The sequence below is a fragment of the Triticum urartu genome, chromosome 2, assembly GCF_003073215.2.
Source record: "Triticum urartu cultivar G1812 chromosome 2, Tu2.1, whole genome shotgun sequence".
Taxonomy (NCBI): Eukaryota; Viridiplantae; Streptophyta; class Magnoliopsida; order Poales; family Poaceae; genus Triticum; species Triticum urartu.
The window spans coordinates 178,372,803-178,391,858 of NC_053023.1; the positions used below are offsets into that span (position 1 = coordinate 178,372,803).

The 19,056-nt window shown below is 47.4% G+C and overlaps 1 protein-coding gene across 1 annotated transcript; it reads left to right on the forward strand.

Moving 5' to 3' along the window:
• The first annotated feature begins 15,738 nt into the window (after positions 1-15,738).
• On the forward strand, positions 15,739-17,562 carry LOC125536626 (anthocyanidin 3-O-glucosyltransferase 2-like). The gene has a single exon (XM_048699879.1). It carries the CDS (start codon positions 15,982-15,984, stop codon positions 17,431-17,433), a length of 1,452 nt encoding a protein of 483 aa, XP_048555836.1. The 5' UTR covers positions 15,739-15,981; the 3' UTR covers positions 17,434-17,562.
• The last annotated feature ends 1,494 nt before the right edge of the window (positions 17,563-19,056 follow it).

Below are 19,056 nucleotides of genomic sequence, written 5' to 3' on the forward strand. Positions count from 1 at the left end.
CTTCACCCAGATTGCTTCTTGTGCTGCCTCTGAGGCTGCCATGTACTCCGCTTCACATGTAGATCCCGCCACGACGCTTTGCTTGCAACTGCACCAGCTGATTGCCCCACCATTCAAAATATACACGTATCCGGTTTGTGACTTAGAGTCATCCAGATCTGTGTTGAAGCTAGCATCGACGTAACCCTTTACGACAAGCTCTTCGTCACCTCCATAGACGAGAAATATATCCTTAGTCCTTTTCAAATACTTCAGGATATTCTTGACCGTTGTCCAGTGTTCCATGCCGGGATTACTTTGGTACCTTCCTACCAAACTTACGGCAAGGTTTACATCAGGTCTTGTACACAGCATGGCATACATGATAGACCCTATGGCCGAGGCATAGGGGACGACAATCATCTTTTCTCTATCTTCTGCCGTGGTCGGGCATTGAGCTATGCTCAATCTCACACCTTGTAATACAGGTAAGAACCCCTTCTTGGACTGATCCATATTGAATTTCTTCAATATCTTTTCAAGGTATGTACTTTGTGAAAGACCAATGAGGCGTCTCGATCTATCTCTATAGATCTTGATGCCTAATATATAAGCAACTTCTCCAAAGTCCTTCATTGAAAAACACTTGTTCAAGTAGGCCTTTATGCTTTCCAAGAATTCTATATCATTTCCCATCAATAGTATGTCATCCACATACAATATGAGAAATGCTACGGAGCTCCCACTCACTTTCTTGTAAACGCAGGCTTCTCCATAAGTCTGTGTAAACCTAAACGCTTTGATCATCTCATCAAAACGAATGTTCCAACTCCGAGATGCTTGCACCAGCCCATATATTGAGCGTTGGAGCTTGCACACCTTGTCAGCATTCTTAGGATCAACAAAACCTTCCGGCTGCATCATATACAATTCTTCCTTAAGTAAACCATTAAGGAATGCCGTTTTGACGTCCATTTGCCATATCTCATAATATAGAATGCGGCAATTGCTAACATGATTCGGATGGACTTCAACTTCGCTACGGGTGAGAAAGTCTCATCGTAGTCAACCCCTTGAACTTGTTGATAACCCTTAGCGACAAGCCGAGCTTTATAGATGGTCACATTACCATCCACGTCTGTCTTCTTCTTAAAGATCCATTTATTTTCTATGGCTCGTCGATCAATGGGCAAGTCAGTCAAAGTCCATACTTCGTTTTCATACATGGATCCTATCTCGGATTTCATGGCTTCCAGCCATTTGTCGGAATCTGGGCCCGCCATCGCTTCTTCATAGTTCGAAGGTTCACCATTGTCCAACAACATGATTTCCAGGACAGGGTTGCCGTACCACTCTGGTGCGGAACGCGTCCTTGTGGACCTTCGAAGTTCAGTAGCAACTTGATCTGAAATTTCATGATCATCATCATTAACTTCCTCCCTAGTCGGTGTAGACACCTCAGGAACAATTTCTTGAGCTGCGCCACTCTCCGGTTCAAGAGGCAATACTTCATCAAGTTCTACTTTCCTCCCACTTACTTCTTTCGAGAGAAACTCTTTCTCTAGAAAGGATCCATTCTTGGCAACAAAGGTCTTGCCTTCGGATCTAAGATAGAAGGTATACCCAATAGTTTCTTTAGGGTATCCTATGAAGACGCATTTTTCCGATTTGGGTTCGAGCTTTTCAGGTTGAAGTTTCTTGACATAAGCATCGCATCCCCAAACTTTCAGAAAACGACAGCTTAGGTTTCTTGCCAAACCATAATTCATACGGTGTCGTCTCAACGGATTTCGACGGAGCCCTATTTAAAGTGAATGCGGCAGTCTCTATAGCATAACCCCAAAATGATAGCGGTAGATCGGTAAGAGACATCATAGATCGTACCATATCCAATAGGGTGCGATTACGACGTTCGGACACACCATTACGATGTGGTGTTCCAGGCGGCGTGAGTTGTGAAACTATTCCACATTTCCTTAAGTGCGTGCCAAATTCGTGACTCAAATATTCTCCCCCATGATCTGATCGTAAGAACTTGATTTTCCTGTCACGTTAATTCTCAACCTCACTCTGAAATTCCTTGAACTTTTTAAAGGTCTCAGACTTGTGTTTCATTAAGTAGACATACCCATATCTACTTAAGTCATCAGTGAGGGTTAGGACATAACGATAGCCACCGCGAGCCTCAACGCTCATTGGACCGCACACATCAGTATGTATGATTTCCAATAAGTTGGTTGCTCGCTCCATTGTTCCGGAGAACGGGGTCTTGGTCATTTTACCCATGAGGCATGGTTCGCACGTGTCAAATGATTCATAATCAAGAGACTCCAAAAGTCCATCTGCATGGAGTTTCTTCATGCGTTTGACACCAATGTGACCAAGGCGGCAGTGCCACAAGTATGTGGGACTATCATTATCAACCTTACATCTTTTGGCATTCACACTATGAATGTGTGTAACATCACGTTCGAGATTAAATAAGAATAAACCATTGACCAACGGGGCATGACCATAAAACATGTCTCTCATATAAATAGAACAACCATTATTCTCAGATTTAAATGAGTAGCCATCTCGCATTAAGCAAGATCCAGATACAATGTTCATGCTCAAAGCTAGTACTAAATAACAATTATTGAGGTTTAAAACTAATCCCGTAGGTAAATGTAGAGGTAGCGTGCTGACGGCGATCACATCGACCTTGGAACCATTCCCGACGCGCATCGTCACCTCGTCCTTCGCCAGTCTCCGTTTATTCTGCAGTTCCTGTTTTGAGTTACAAATATGAGCAACTGCACCGGTATCAAATACCCAGGAGCTACTATGAGCGCTGGTAAGGTACACATCAATAATATGTATATCACATATACCTTTGGTATTGCCGGCCTTCTTTTCCGCTAAGTACTTGGGGCAATTCCGCTTCCAGTGACCGTTTCCCTTGTAATAAAAGCACTCAGTCTCAGGCTTGTGTCCATTCTTTGACTTCTTCCTGACAGCTTGCTTACCGGGCGCGGCAACTCCCTTGCCGTCCTTCTTGAAGTTCTTTTTACCCTTGCCTTTCTTGAACTTAGTGGTTTTATTCACCATCAACACTTGATGTTCCTTTTCGATTTCCACCTCCGCTGATTTCAGCATTGAATATACCTCGGGAATGGTCTTTTCCATCCCCTGCATATTGAAGTTCATCACAAAGCTCTTGTAGCTAGGTGGGAGCGACTGAAGGATTCTGTCAACGACCGCATCATCCGGGAGATTAACTCCTAGCTGAGACAAGCGGTTATGCAACCCAGACATTTTGAGTATGTGCTCACTGACAGAACTGTTCTCCTCCATCTTACAACTATAGAACTTGTCGGAGACTTCATATCTCTCGACCCGGGCGTGAGCTTGGAAAACATTTTCAGCTCTTGGAATATCTCATATGCTCCGTGTTGCTCAAAACGCTTTTGGAGCCCCGGTTCTAAGCTGTAAAGCATGCCGCACTGAACCAGGGAGTAATCATCACTACGTGTCTGCCAAGCGTTCATAACGTCTTGTTCTGCAGGGAAAACAGGTGCTTCACCTAGCGGTGCATCAAGGACATATGCTTTCCTGGCAGCTATGAGGATAATCCTCAGGTTACGGACCCAGTCCGTGTAGTTGCTGCCATCGTCTTTCAGCTTGGTTTTCTCTAGGAATGCGTTGAAGTTGAGGGCAACATTAGCGTGGTCCATTTGATCTACAAGACATATTGCAAAGATTTTAGACTAAGTTCATGATAATTAAGTCCATCTAATCAAATTATTTAATGAACTCCCACTCAGACAGACATCCCTCTAGTCATCTAAGTTATACATGATCCGAGTCAACTAGGTCGTGTCCGATCATCACGTGAGACGGTCTAGTCATCATCGGTGAGCATCTTCATGTTGATCGTATCTTCTATACGACTCATGTTCGACCTTTCGGTCTTCCGTGTTCCGAGGCCATGTCTGTACATGCTAGGCTCGTCAAGTCAACCTAAGTGTATTGCGTGTGTAAATCTGGCTTACACCCGTTGTATTCGAACGTTAGAACCTATCACACCCGATCATCACGTGGTGTTTTGAAACGACGAACCTTCGCAACGATGCACAGTTAGGGGGAACACTTTCTTGAAATTATGTGAGGGATCATCTTATTTAAGCTACCGTCGTTCTAAGCAAATAATATGTAAAACATGATAAACATCACATGCAATCAAATAGTGACATGATATGGCCAATATCATTTGCTCCTTTTGATCTCCATCTTCGGGGTGCCATGATCATCATCGTCACCGGCATGACACCATGATCTCCATCATCGTGTCTTCATGAAGTTATCTCGCCATCTATTACTTCTACTACTATGGCTAACGGTTTAGCAATAAACTAAAGTAATTACATGACGTTTATGTTGACACACAGGTCATAAATAAATTAAGACAACTCCTATGGCTCCTGCCGGTTGTCATACTCATCGACATGCAAGTCGTGATTCCTATTACAAGAACATGATCAATCTCATACATCACATATATCATTCATCACATCCTTTTAGCCATATCACATCACATGGCACATGCTGCAAAAACAAGTTAGACATCCTCTAATTGTTGTTGCAAGTTTTTACGTGGCCGCTATAGGTTTCTAGCAAGAATGTTTCTTACCTACGCCAAAACCACAACGTGATATGCCAATTTCTATTTACCCTTCATAAGGACCCTTTTCATCAAATCCGATCCGACTAAAGTGGGAGAGACAGACACCCGCTAGCCACCTTATGCAACTAGTGCATGTCAGTCGGTGGAACCAGTCTCACGTAAGCGTACGTGTAAGGTCGGTCCGGGCCGCTTCATCCCACAATGCCGCCGAATCAAGATAAGACTAGTAATGGCAAGTAAATTGACAAAATCAACGCCCACAACAACTTGTGTTCTACTCATGCAAAGAAAATACGCATAGACCTAGCTCATGATGCCACTGTTGGGGAACGTAGCATAATTTTAAAATTTTCTATGCATCACCAAGATCAATCTATGGAGTCATCTAGCAACGAGGGAGAGGGGAGTGCATCTACATACCCTTGTAGGTCGCGAGCGGAAGCGTTCAAAAGAACGGGGTTGATGGAGTCGTACTCGTCGTGATCCAAATCACCGATGACCAAGTGCCGAACGGACGGCACCTCCGTGTTCAACACACGTACGGTTGGGAAGACGTCTCCTCCTTCTTGATCCAGCAAGGGGAAGGAGAGGTTGATGGAGATACAGCAGCACGACGGCGTGGTGGTGGAAGCAGCGGTGATCTCGGCAGGGCTTCACCAAGCTCCAACGAGAGAGAGAGAGAGGTGTTACGTGGGGAGAGGGAGGCGCCAGAGACTTGGTGCGACTGCCCTCCCTCCCCCCCCACTATATATAGGGTCCCTAGGGGGGGCGCCGGCCCTAGGAGATCCAATCTCCAAGGGGGGGCGACGGCCAAGGGGGGCTTGCCCCCCCAAGTCAAGTGGGGCGCCCCCACCCCTAGGGTTTCCAACCTTAGACGCAGGGGGGAGGCCCATGGGGGGCGCACCAGCCCACCAGGGGCTGGTTCCCCTCCCACTTCAGCCCATGGGGCCCTCCGGGATAGGTGGACCCACCCGGTGGACCCCCGGGACCCTTCCGGTGGTCCCGGTACAATACCGATTAGCCCCGAAACTTTCCCGATGGCCGAAACTGGACTTCCTATATATAAATCTTCACCTCCGGACCATTCCGGAACTCCTCGTGACGTCCGAGATCTCATCCGGGACTCCGAGCAACTTTCGGGTTACCGCATACTAATATCTCTACAACCCTAGTGTCACCGAACCTTAAGTGTGTAGACCCTACGGGTTCGGGAGACAAGCAGACATGATCGAGACGACTCTCCGGTCAATAACCAACAACGGGATCTGGATACCCATGTTGGCTCCCACATGTTCCACGATGATCTCATCGGATGAACCACGATGTCGAGGATTCAATCAATCCCGTATTCAATTCCCTTTGTCAATCGGTACGTTACTTGCCCGAGATTCGATCGTCGGTATCCCAATACCTCGTTCAATCTCGTTACCGGCAAGTCACTTTACTCGTACCGTAATGCATGATCCCATGACCAAACACTTGGTCACATTGAGCTCATTATGATGATGCATTACCGAGTGGGCCCAGAGATACCTCTCCGTCATACGGAGTGACAAATTCCAGTCTCGATCCGTGTCAACCCAACAGATACTTTTGGGGATACCTGTAGTATACCTTTATAGTCACCCAGTTACGTTGTGACGTTTGGTACACCCAAGGCACTCCTACGGCATCCGGGAGTTACACGATCTCATGGTCTAAGGAAATGATACTTGACATTGGAAAAGCTCTAGCAAATGAACTACACGATCTTGTGTTGTGCTTAGGATTGGGTCTTGTCCATCACATCATTCTCCTAATGATTTGATCCCGTTATCAATGACATCCAATGTCCATAGTCAGGAAACCGTGACTATCTATTGATCAACGAGCTAGTTAATTAGAGGCTTACTAGGGACATGTTATGGTCTATGTATTCACACATGTATTATGATTTCCGGATAACACAGTTATAGCATGAACAATATACAATTATCATGAACAAGGAAATATAATAATAATCATTTTATTATTGCCTCTAGGGCATATTTCCAACACATATTTGCTTCTCGTGAAGGCAATGATTTGCTTCTGTGAGAGACACGGTTGTGCCTTTTCGGATAATGGAAAAACGTGCTCCCGATTCGAGTTTTATGGAAAAAGTTCTCCTGCCCCGCTGCCGCTACTGCTGGAAAGCCTTTGGATCCCCTACAGGACTGCCATGAGCCCCTACAAGGAGTCAAAATAAGCCAAAACCAGATACAGGAAGTGTTGACCCATCGAGACTTATCAACATGGGATCTAATTTTGAAGATCTCGAGACGAGGAATCCAACGGTGAAAACAGTTCAAGGTTTGGACGCACTGTTTAAGAGATAAAACGTTTTGAATAAGAAAATCTACAGAAAATGGGAAACCCCCGAATTTCGACAAGTGGTGCGTATGCAGTGCGCCACTTGTCGTAACATGGTGAGGTGGGAGTGATCTTTGCAAATAGTACTCCTTAGTTAGACCTTTTTTGGTTCATAGGATAGGAATTTTATAGGAATAGAAAAATCATAGGAAGTGAGATGACATACATGTCAATTCCTATAAAGAAAGAGATGCCATTTGATGCATAGGATAGGATTTTTTTTCCATCAAGTCTAGGATAATGTTTTTTTTCTCTAAAACATGAAGGATTGATTCCTATCCTACATAGAAATAGGAATCCATTCCTACAAACCAAAGGGCTTCAAAGGAATTTTTTCTTTGCAAATCCTATCCTATAAAATTCCTACAAAAATCTTACAAACCAAAGGAGGCCTTAGTGATTTATATATTTTTCCAAAGTAAAAAAGCAAACATACCCATTGTGATCGGGTGCTGCTCTCGCTGGGAACAATAAGGCCCGCGTCGCCTACAGCCCACGTTCGGTCGCTAGCATAGTGGCCCGGCCCATTAGGGCGCCTCGCTCGCTCGCCTACCAAGGACCTTCAGTGATGTGATCTCCTATACACCTACCTCTCTGCGGCAAATTTTCATCGAACCGAAGATCTCATGATATAGTCAACATGCTACTACCAGTTCAGCTAGGGAGAGACCTGCTTTTCCAGCAACACAAAACTTCAAATATAATACCAACATAGATCCGAATACTTTTTAAAAACTTCAAACACAAAATATTGTTTTTAGAAAAATGAATGTTTTATGAATCAAGAATCCTGTTTAGATTCGTGATTTTTTAAGAAAACGGGAACATTTTTTGAAATGCAAACATTTAAAAAAAATCATGTACAATTTTTAAAATGCGAACATTTTTAATAGTTACAAAACATATGGAAACACGAACAATTTTTAGAAACATGAACATTTGAAACTCCCATTTTTTAAAAAAAATAAACAATTTTTAACAAATTTCAAATAGGAACATTAGACAAAACATTTTTAATTTTTTTGAACAATTTCTGGAAACAGGAACATTGTTTGAAACTGCCGAACAAAATTTGAAGTCACGGGCATTTTTTGAAACCTAAACATTTTTCTCAAATTTTAAAAAATAAAAAAACATTCTGAAGAACTTTTGGAAAATACAAACATTTATGAAATTCCCAAAGTATTTTTGAAACATGCGGACATTTTTGGATTTTATGAACAAAGTTTTAGAACATGATTTTTTTAAAAGTTTCGAATAAATTTCAGAAACGTGAACATTTTTTGACAAAAACTTGGAAAATCAACAAGAAACTAAGAACAGAAAAATGAAAAGCAATAGAAAAAGGGAACATGAAAAAGAAATGGAAAAAGAGGAAAAGGAAAATGCAACTAAAAGACCCGTTCGGCAACCTTCTAGAAAGTTCGCAAAACCAGGTAAAAAAGGGTTCCCTAAACTGGAATGTGAAAGCTTTAGGTGGGAATACTCAAAATGGCTCGCTCCGGTCGCTTGTGTGCGTTTCTCCGACATGATGACGCGGAATGCGTTAAATAGGAAAGCAGTGCAGTGATACTTCTTCTGTTCCATATTAGTTGTCGCTAATTTAGTACATTGTTGAACTAAATCAGCAACGACTAATATGGAATGGAGGGAGTAGTTCTTAAGACTCTAGCTTGCGGGAGGCATCGTCACTTGCCGAGGACTTGGGCGTGTAGCAACTTTGGATTGCCTCAGATTGTCATGGTGTCGTGAAGGATATCACACAACACTCATGGGAAGACATGGTGCAATTGTACATGAAATAACGGAGCGTAGGGTGGCGTTTAAATCTTTTTATTTTTTAACATGAGAACTTTAATTTTGGAGCTCACAATCTCACCAATTTTGCATGTAACTTACATATAGGTCGCCATGTATGGTTAGGGAACACTTATGATCCAAACCTATCCCTATGAATATTTTGATGCATTAATAAAGTTGCACGAGAATTCTTAAAAAACCTGGACAATCATGTTTTCATGTTTTATTTCATAAAAAACTTTTCGGTTCTTTTGCTTCCGTTCTATTCACAAAATTGTTTTTTACTAGCAAAAGGCCCATGCGTTGCACGGAACATCAAGATGCATTTATACGAGTTGTTTATCTCGTGGGAGACGAAGATGAACAAGGGAAGGCCTTATCAGCAAATACGGAGAGTGGTGCGGGTATCTTTTTGCAAAATTGTCATGATTTGCTTTCTATCCGTCAGATATAGATCGGATGGTCTATATTCCAGAATGGCAGTCACACCATCATCACCAACTCATTTTTTATAAGAGTAGAGATTATGTAGTTCGGAAAAGTGCACACTTTTTTTTAAATTTGAATTCAAAAAAATCATTACATTTTCCAAAAAAACATAATATTGAAAAATGTTCATGAATTTCAACATACTCATAAAGTCGAAAAATGTTCATAAATTCAGAAAAGTTCAAGAAACGCGAACATGAAAACATGGATATGTGAACAAAATCACGAAAAAGGATTTTTTTTTATATTTTCTTAAATTCCGAATGTCTTTTTAAGGACACAAAAATCATATGAAATTCCTAAACATTTTTTGAAAACATGAATATTTTTTGTATTTGAAGAAAATTTTGAAACAAAAAGAATTTTGAAACTTCGAACAACTTTTGAGAATGCAAACATTTTCTGTATATGAGAACAAATTTTGAAAATGGGTCATTTTTTGTATGTGAACAATTTTTGGAAACAAAAAGATTTTCAAAACTGTGAAGAACTTTTGAGAATGCAATAATTTTGGGTATATGAGGACAAATTTTGAAAATTGGAACATTTTTTGTGTGTGACCAATTTTGGAAACAAATTATTGTTGAAACTCCGAACAAATTTTGAGAATGTGGACATTTTTTGTATAAGAGCACGAATTTTTAAAATGGGAATATTTTTATGGAATTCCGAACAAATTTTAAAAATGTGATTTTCTTTGAGCATCGCTTCGCTTTGGTTCTAATGGGCTGGACCATCTTCCTGGTGTAGTGGGTGATCAGACCCTTAACGCTCGCAATGAGCGATACACAACATTTGTGATTGTGATCTTGCTCATGAATTCATGGTCGTACTAGGCCTGGCTGGCACTGGTCTCGGGCGGTAAAAATGTGGGAGGAGATGCTATTTGCCACGCCACCTGAAGGAGTGGGAACTGCCGGCAGCTGGTGCCGCCCATTATAAAATTTAATGTAAGTTTTCCCTTTCTTATATACCTCAAAATTTCTCTAATAATTAGTAATTTAGTTTAAAAATAGGGAAATAAAAAATCGTGTTACAAAAAAGAAACATTTTATAACAAAATACTGATATGTTTTTTATTCAATAAGTTTTTACTAAAATCAATTTAACAACAGAGTATATATAAAACTTAAAATGCTCACATACATATATAGAAAGAACGTTTTTTAAATATACTGTAAATATATGTATATAAAAACGATGTAATATATACGAGAATAGTTGCTATACATGTTAAATATATGTTCATAAAATTTTGAAAAAGAATGGCACATATTTTCCAAAAATGGGAAATGGAAAACAAAGCAAAAAAAGAAAATAAAAAACAATAACCAAAAAAGGAAAAAAACATGTGTCATATATGCAAAAGAAATGTTCAGCTTGTATTTAAAAATTCTCAGCTACGTACAGGAAAAATATTCATGTATTAAAAAATCATGCATTTGAAGTAATTACTCATGTGTTATACAATATATGATCTAATGACTATGTACTTTTAAAAATATGGTTACATATTTTCCCAAAATAAACGTAAATAAGAAAATGAATAGGGAAACAAAAAAAATGAAAAATGAAACAAAAAATATCCCATCGAGGAGGACGGGGACTCTCGTGGCTGGGATCCATTTGGCTTGGATGCCTTGATGATTAGGACAAAGACTCTTCGGCGGCACCCTGGTGAGGATGATGGATGCTTCCTTGGCGAGATCTGCTTGGCAACACATGAATGATCCAGACGGAGTGTCATTAGCGGAGGCCGAATGACAAGGACGGAGAGACTCCATCGAATCCCGCTTGGTGGAACTTCCATGACGAAGGCATGGGTCCTTAAAAAATGACAAAGGCTACCCATGATGTTCACCGTTCGATCCGCCTATCACTTAGCCATGGACGAGCACGAGCGTTCATCGGCAACCGTCATGAGCAGGGCACCGGATGGTCGTCGCGTCATCTGGAAGATTATATGGGGGTGCCCTGCTCCCCCGAAGGTCCGCGTCTTTGCATGGAGGCTTGTGTCCAATTCTCTGGCTATTTGGGAAAATAAATTTTCTCGCCACCATGAACATACTGACGTGTGCCCCATTTGTGCTGTGGAACGGGAGGACAGTTTCCATGCAATGTGTAGGTGCCTTCTCGTGAAGAACATCTGGCATGCCATGGCCTTGGACTGGCCGTTGTCCGATATTGATGATGTTCGCAACACCGGACCAGAGTGCCTTTTTACCTTGCTCAAGCCGCTCATGGAAAATATTCGCATGGTGGTGCCGATGACCATGTGGCGCGTGTGGTACGTTTGTAATGAACTTACGCATGGGAAGCTAGCCCCTCCAACAGAAGCATCATGACGCTTTCTGTAGGGGTATATAAACTCTCTCCTGTGAATCCAACAACATTCATCGAGGAACACTGAGAAAGGCAAAATGGTGGTGCACGTACTAGCTAGCAAGAGCAGCTACGACATGCAACATGCAGGAAACAAGCAAGAGGAGATTCTCCGGTCACTGCCTGCCCATGGATGGACGAAATTAAATACCGATGAAAGTTATATATCAAGGAAACAAAGGGCGGCTGGTGGTGGAATGGTGCTTCGAGATGATACCGGCGCTATTATTTTTACTGCATGCAGACAAATCACCACATGCGATGATGGACTAGAGGCAGAGGTTATGGCGTGTAAGGAAGGCCTTGATCTTGCTCTTCACCGCACTGTTTTACCCATTGCCATTGAGTTGGACTGTGCTCAGGCAGTCTCGATGTTAAACGCGAGTCATGGGGACCGCTCGAGATACAGGACACTTGTGCGAGACGTCCAGTCATTGATGTTAGAGGACCCACGAGAGATTTCGATTACGCACATTAGGCATACTCAAAATAAAGTTAGGCATAGCCTCGCAGCCTACAGGCGTAGTACACCCCGTACTGCCATTTGGTTTGGTACAAGCACAAACAAAGTTGTAAACTTGTGTACGGCTGAAAAGCCACCTTGAGTTATGAAATCTCCCTATTTTCCGTAAAAAATAGCCATGATAAGAAGATTTCCATAATAAATCAATTCAGTCGGACACAAAGGAAGATTGAAGTTCAGCAAATCCTTAGCTTCTTACTTACTCATCTCAAGGACAACGTCAACAATAATACATAAAAATGATTTTGAAAGGACGTAGATGTTGTCTAGAGGGAGGGGGTGAATAGGCGTTTTAAAACCAGATCGGCTTTATTCTAATGCGGAATTAAACTAAACAGATATTTGTCAAGCACAAAATCCTAATATGCTCGGCTCAACTAAGTGCATCAACAGTCTATGCTCACTGAGATAGGCACTTAAAGTAAATTAGCAAGCACAAACTATATCACAATGTGGAATGAAAAAATACAACTAAGCAATTCAAACTAGCATAAGATACATTAATATGAGCAAGTATGAATTGCATAAAGTAAAGGGAACAAGGGACAACCGATGTTTTCCCGAGTTCAAGTATCCATTGATACTCTACACTCTGTTGAAGAGGTGTTGAAGTCAAAGCTCCGGAGCGTCACTAAGTGGCTCGCCTTATTCTCCCTTTGATCACTCCCAATGGATGGGCCTTCCCAATGGAAAGGTCTCATCCACTATGGTTAGCTTCTTTCTTCACCCCGGAGATAGCAAGCTCCAACCCACTTCATAAGACCATCAAGGCCTCTTCATAAACTTCTCCAAGAAATCACCAACTCAACACCACCAAACCGTCTAGGAATTGGTGACCTCCAAGCGTAATAAACTCGCGGGCTCTCAATCAAATAAATCGATGCGGGTAGCTCAAACCAATGCAACAAATACAAAGCAAGGTCAAGTAATGTATGCTCAACTCACTGTATCAATCTCACAAGAAGCAACTCAAGAAAATATGAGATTGAAAAGAGGGAAATAATGAAGATGGTCAACAAACGGCTCCAAGATCCATCCACAACCCCCACCCACCCCACCTCACTTAGAAGAGACAAGGATTTGCTGGAGTTGGTTTGTGGCTCAGAATAATGGTAGAAACATGTAAGATTTGCCCTTAAAAGCGACGTGGAAGAATGACCCTTAAATAGCCAACCCCCAAAAGTTAGTTGTTGGACTCAAACGACACTTCGCTAGACGCCCTCCCATGGGCATGGTACAACCCCGTGAGAACGGGACGCCCCGTGCATGAGGATAAGCTCATTTAAACACTATAGGATAAAACTGCGGAGAACGTTAATCCTTCTAGATGAAAAGAAAAAAGACATCACTAACCAGTGAACGTCCATTTTTAAGCAATCCCAGCGAACGCCTAGGGCGCCAGATCCCGATCCAACACATGACCATTATTCTGCGCAGCTTTGTAATTTTCTGCCAATCTTTACACTATATGTCAATTTTCGTTTTAGAGCATGACAAATCTAGTAGCATTTTTATCTGTTTTCACATGGCAATTATGGGCGTTCGCTGGGAGATGTAAAAATACCCAAGAAAAACTCAAAAAATCTAACGTCAGTTCTTTAACATCTTCTTTTTTTCTTTTCTTTTTTTTTCTTTTCACGTGGAAGTCCTTTAACATCTTCAAAAGGGAAATGTTTTGAAGCGGTCTTTGCCCGGTCATGATTTTTCATTTTTCCATTTCAAAGTCCTTAGAGCAACTTCAAAGGGCCGACCCATTTCATCCATCTACGTCTTTTTTAGATCGGCGCGGACAAAAGTGGCGGCCCAACGCGCCGATCCAAACCCAAATCACGTCCGCCTCGCATCCATGCCGACGCATTTGCAGCCTAAATTTACGTCCCAAATGCATCGGCGCAGATGCCGAACGGACGCTTCACGCGCCTTCTCGCTATCCGCCGCGTCCTCACATGGCGGCCGTCCAACTACCCGCTGCCCACACGGTCAGCTTAATTTATGACGACGGCCCACGCGTCAGCGACGACACTCGTCCTTTTTTAAGCCGACCATGCGATGGGACCGTCCTCATCCAAACTCGCCGTCCACATCTGCCATCCTTTGCTCCCTCGTCGCCGGCAAACCCTAGCCACCACAACCACAGCGAGATGGGCCTCTTCTCCGGCGCCAGCGGCAGCAAGGCCAAGGGCAAGTCCCCCGCCACCCCTTTTCCCTCAGAGTTCCTCCCGCCTCCGCCAGGGCCGGCAGAGGCAGCGCGTGAACGTGCCAGTGCACCAGGCGGAGTGGCACTGGCAGCACCGCCAGCCTCTGCCGTATCCCGACATGACGCTGCCGCACGACTGGCATCTGGATCCAGATAGGATCCCAGTGCCGGCGGCCCCGCGGTCGGCTCGTGCTCACACGGAGGAGGTGCGGCGCCGGCGGGCGCTGCTGACGCCGGAGCAGCGCCGCGACCCCGCCTACGCAACCGACTCGCCCAACTGGGCGAGGTGGTTCGCCTTCGAGCACGAGGAGGCGAGGCGACGGGGCGTGCGCGAGGTCGACTGGAGGTCGCCGCCACAGGCGCTCGTCGTTCGCGAGGAGGACCAGGCGGCGGAGGACGCCTACCAGGCGGCACTTGCGGCCGTCTGCTGGGAGAGCGAGGAGGACGAGCGGTGCAGGGCGGAGACGGAAGAGGAGGCTCGGTACGAGGCGGCAATGGCGCAGGCCCTTGCCCTCTTCGCGGCGGGCGACAACTTGGTGCCGTCGATGGCCCCGCTGTCCCACATCAAGCCGAAGCCGGAGCCCGAGCCGTCCCCCATCGAGCGCTACTCCTGGACGGGAGTAGTGCGCGAGTGGGTACGCGCGTCGCCGGTCTGGATGGGAGCGACGCCGGCGCAGGAGCAGGCGTACCTCGAGCACTAGCGCAAGATCAGGGTGGTCGAGGAGCGCCGCGACGGCGACTACCTCGAGATGCTCGAGCGCGACCTCGAGGAGGAGCAGCGCGAGGCCGAGGAGGAGGCGCGCCAGGCCGCGGCTGCACAGGCGGCCGCACCCCCCTCCCCCCCCCCCCCCCCCGCGCCGGCACAGTCCGACATGACGGCGCTCTGGAACACGGCGTTCGCCTGGGCCGGGCCGGTGCCGACGCTCATCGACCTCACGGACCCCGAAGGCGACGACATCTAGGGCAGCACGCCGCCTCGTAGTTTAGTCTTTTTTATTTTTTTAAATGCAAATGTGAACGTGTGGACTCTCGCCGACCTTCGTGGCCGGCTTTAATGCTTAATTAATGATGTTTCTTTTTTTTAATATGCATGTGTTCTTTTTTTTGCACCGTCAAAATAGCTTCAGGCCAGCATTGGACGCACGCGCCGGTCTAAATATGAAGGCGGACATCCGTATCCGTCTGACCGACCCAAACGAACAAAAAGCAGACGAAATCGCTGTTTATTTGGATCGGCCCGTTGAAGTTGCTCTTAGCTTATTCATACTAGTACGATGACAGCGAAAATGGAGAATCCTTAGTTTTGCTATATACATATGGCGTTGCGTATGCTCATTTGTTATTTTTCGAAGAAATGCGACGTATTCGGCAGGCTGTACCTTTCGGTGGCAAAGCTGATGCGATTTGGATGCGACCAAAGCTAGGGTAGCACTAGCCGCATAAAATAGGGGCCTGACGTGATCGCCTCAAGAGGGTCCGTCCAAATTGTCCAACGCAGAGCTCGCCACTGCTGACCAAGATTCCAAGTGCCATTGTGTCCACTCCAGTCCATCAATGACGTCTCGCCCAACCGTGGTCCTCGTCCCGAGCTGGGGATCCGGCCACTTCATGTCCGCGCTCGAAGCCGGCAAGAGGCTTCTCGCCACCGGCCGGGGCGCCTTCACGCTGACCGTGCTCGTCATGCACGCGCCATCCGAAGCAATGGCGTCCGAGGTCCAGGGCCACGTGCGCCGGGAGGCAGCTTCCGGCCTCGACATCCGCTTCCTCCAGCTCCCCGCCGTCGAGCACCCCACCGGCTGCGTGGACCCTGTTGAATTCGCGTCCCGGTACGTCCAGCTCCACGCGCCCCACGTCAAGGCGGCCATCGCGCGCCTGGGGCCGTCGTCCCGGGTGGCCGCGGCCGTCGTCGACCTCTTCTTAACTGCCCTATTCGACGTTCTCCACGAGCTCACCGTGCCGGCGTACGTGTACTTTGCCTCCCCCGCCGCGTTCCTGGCGCTCATGCTGCGCCTGCCGGCGCTCCGCGAGGATCTGACGGGTGCCGGGTTTGAGGCGATGGAGAGCACGGTGGACGTGCCCGGGCTGCCGCCGGTGCCGCCGTCTTACATGCCAGCATGCCTTGTGAAGGCGAAGATCCAGAGCTACGACTGGTTCGAGTACCACGGCCGCCGCTTCATGGAAGCCAGGGGCGTCATAGTGAACACCTCAGTCGAGCTCGAAAGCTCGATTCTCGCGGCGATCGCGGACGGCCAGTGCGTACCCGGACGCCCTGCTCCGGCGCTACACGCGATCGGCCCGGTTGTCTGGTTCGGCTCGACGGACGACCAGCAGCCGCACGAGTGCGTGCGGTGGCTCGACGCGCAGCCGCCGGCTTCGGTGGTTTTCCTCTGCTTCGGGAGCATGGGGTCCCTCGACGCGGCACAGGTGAGGGAGGTAGCCGCCGGCCTGGAGCGCAGCGGCCACCGCTTCCTGTGGGTGCTACGAGGCCCGCCCGTCGCCGGCACGCGGCTCCCGACGGACGCGAACCTGGACGAGGTGCTCCCTGAGGGGTTCCTGGAGGCGACCGCGGGGAGGGGGCTGGTGTGGCCGGCGTGGGCGCCGCAGAGGGAGATCCTGTCCCACGCCGCCGTGGGTGGCTTCGTGACGCACTGCGGGTGGAACTCCATCCTGGAGAGCCTGTGGTCCGGCGTGCCGATGATCCCGTGGCCGCTGTACGGGGAGCAGCACCTGAACGCGTTCGAGCTCGTGGCCGGCGTGGGCGCGGCCGTCGCGCTGGAGATGGACCGGAGGAAGGGATTCTTCGTGGAGGCGGCCGAGCTGGAGCGAGCGGTGCGGAGCCTGATGGGCGGCCCGTCGGAGGAAGGGAGGAAGGCGAGGAGGACGGCCGCGGAGACGAGCGCCGCGTGCAGGAAGGCCGTCGGCGAGGGCGGCTCGTCGTGCGCCGCGCTGCAAAGGCTCGTGCGCGAGATTTTGGTTTTGCCGACGGAGGGAAACGATTCCCGCTAAATTTGCAGCAAGCGCCGTGGTGATCCACTGATGGGCAGTGTATCCTTTCTGCGAGCCGCTTTCTTCTCTGAAATCATCAGTGTTCGGCTCCCCTGTTCCATTTGCATAGAAACCATGATGTTCAGATAAGATTCAGACCAGCCGACGGCCAAAGCCAAACCAAGGAAAATAGAAACATGCTATACAAACCTAAGCAATCCACGGAGAACACCAAACAAGTTCAGTTCCCCCTCATGGAAGGGCATCTCCAAGACGGACCGCCGATCTATATCGGTCCACGGAGCGGTCCAGATGCGATTTCTCCCGTAAACCGAAGACAAAAGTGGGGGAGGTTTACGTAAGTCCGGACCGCTCCCAAGCCCGTTTGTGATCGCCCTGGCCCATCAAAAAACCTCACCCCCTCCCCTGCGTGCTCCCGCCCGGCGTCAGCTGCCCACATTCAGGCCGTTGTAGTGCGCGCCACTCCGCATTGACGACCGCCCAGGCTGGGCGCGACCTCTCACTGCCTCGGCCATTGAAGCGGCGCGCCGGTCGAGGGCGCCGCCTGACGCACCGGCTGAACATGCCTCCTTGCCGCATTCATACGGCCTCATTAACCCCGCGTGGAAGCCGAGAAACCTACTCTGGTGACACGTTCGTTCATGAACGGGTCGGCATTAAACACAACGCCGGGCGATCTCCTACCGTCGCCCTCTATTTAAACGAGGGTAGACGCTGGGCAAGAACCACACCCCTCCGATGCTCCCCCAATCTCCTCCCCCGCCACTCTTTCGATGGCTTCCGAAGATCAATTCTCCGGCATACAAGCCGACTGGGTGGCCCGCTGAGCCGGCCGGATACAGCGAGGCAGATCGCTGCCCCACCTCTCACGCCTCACCTGACGGAGCAAGTTGCCGCTCCAAGCCGCCGCATGGTTCAACAACTCGCTGCTCTAGGCCCACTCGATGAGCAGTGGCCAGTTGCTCGACGCCAACACGGCGGGGAGCACGACGGCACGGGCGTCATCGTTGTCGTTGACGACCGTGCCTCCCATGTCTGCGGCCACGCCTCTCGTGCTGCAACCGCGCCTCTCATGCATGCGAACGTGCCTCCCGTGCCTACGATCGCGCCATGCAGGCAGACACAGAAGCCGTGTGCGCGGAGAGTGACGAGTCAGTAGCCGACGCCTCCGCGTCCGCCGCCATCACCAAGGAGAAGTAGAACACAGGAGTCCGCCGCCGCTTGGGTCCCACAAAGGCCACCGCCGCTACACCGACATACACAGTCGATGTCTTGCCCGGATCTTCTCTTTCAAGGACCTCCGTCAATCCCACATGGGTTTCACGGAAGCAGAGGCGCCGCCTTCCCCTCCTGCTGAAGCATCAACCGGGGGTTCCACTACGATGAGTGGCGGGGAAGCGAGCCATCGTTTGTGTTGAAGCATATACCTCTGGAGCTCCCGGCAGTCCGGTGGGTATTAATTATACCTTCAGAGCCAGACTAGGACCGTTGATGTAAATGCACTGAAATTTGTCATGTTTATATGAAAATCTGGCTTTTCATATGAAATCCGTCACGTCTGCATGAAATCCAGCCGTGTTTGCACGAATTTCGTCCGGTTGGTTTGACTTGTTGTGGAAATGT

Excerpts from the sequence above, each read along its gene's own strand:
- LOC125536626 (XM_048699879.1), top strand. The coding sequence starts at position 15,982 with ATGACGTCTCGCCCAACCGTGGTCCTCGTCCCGAGCTGGGGATCCGGC.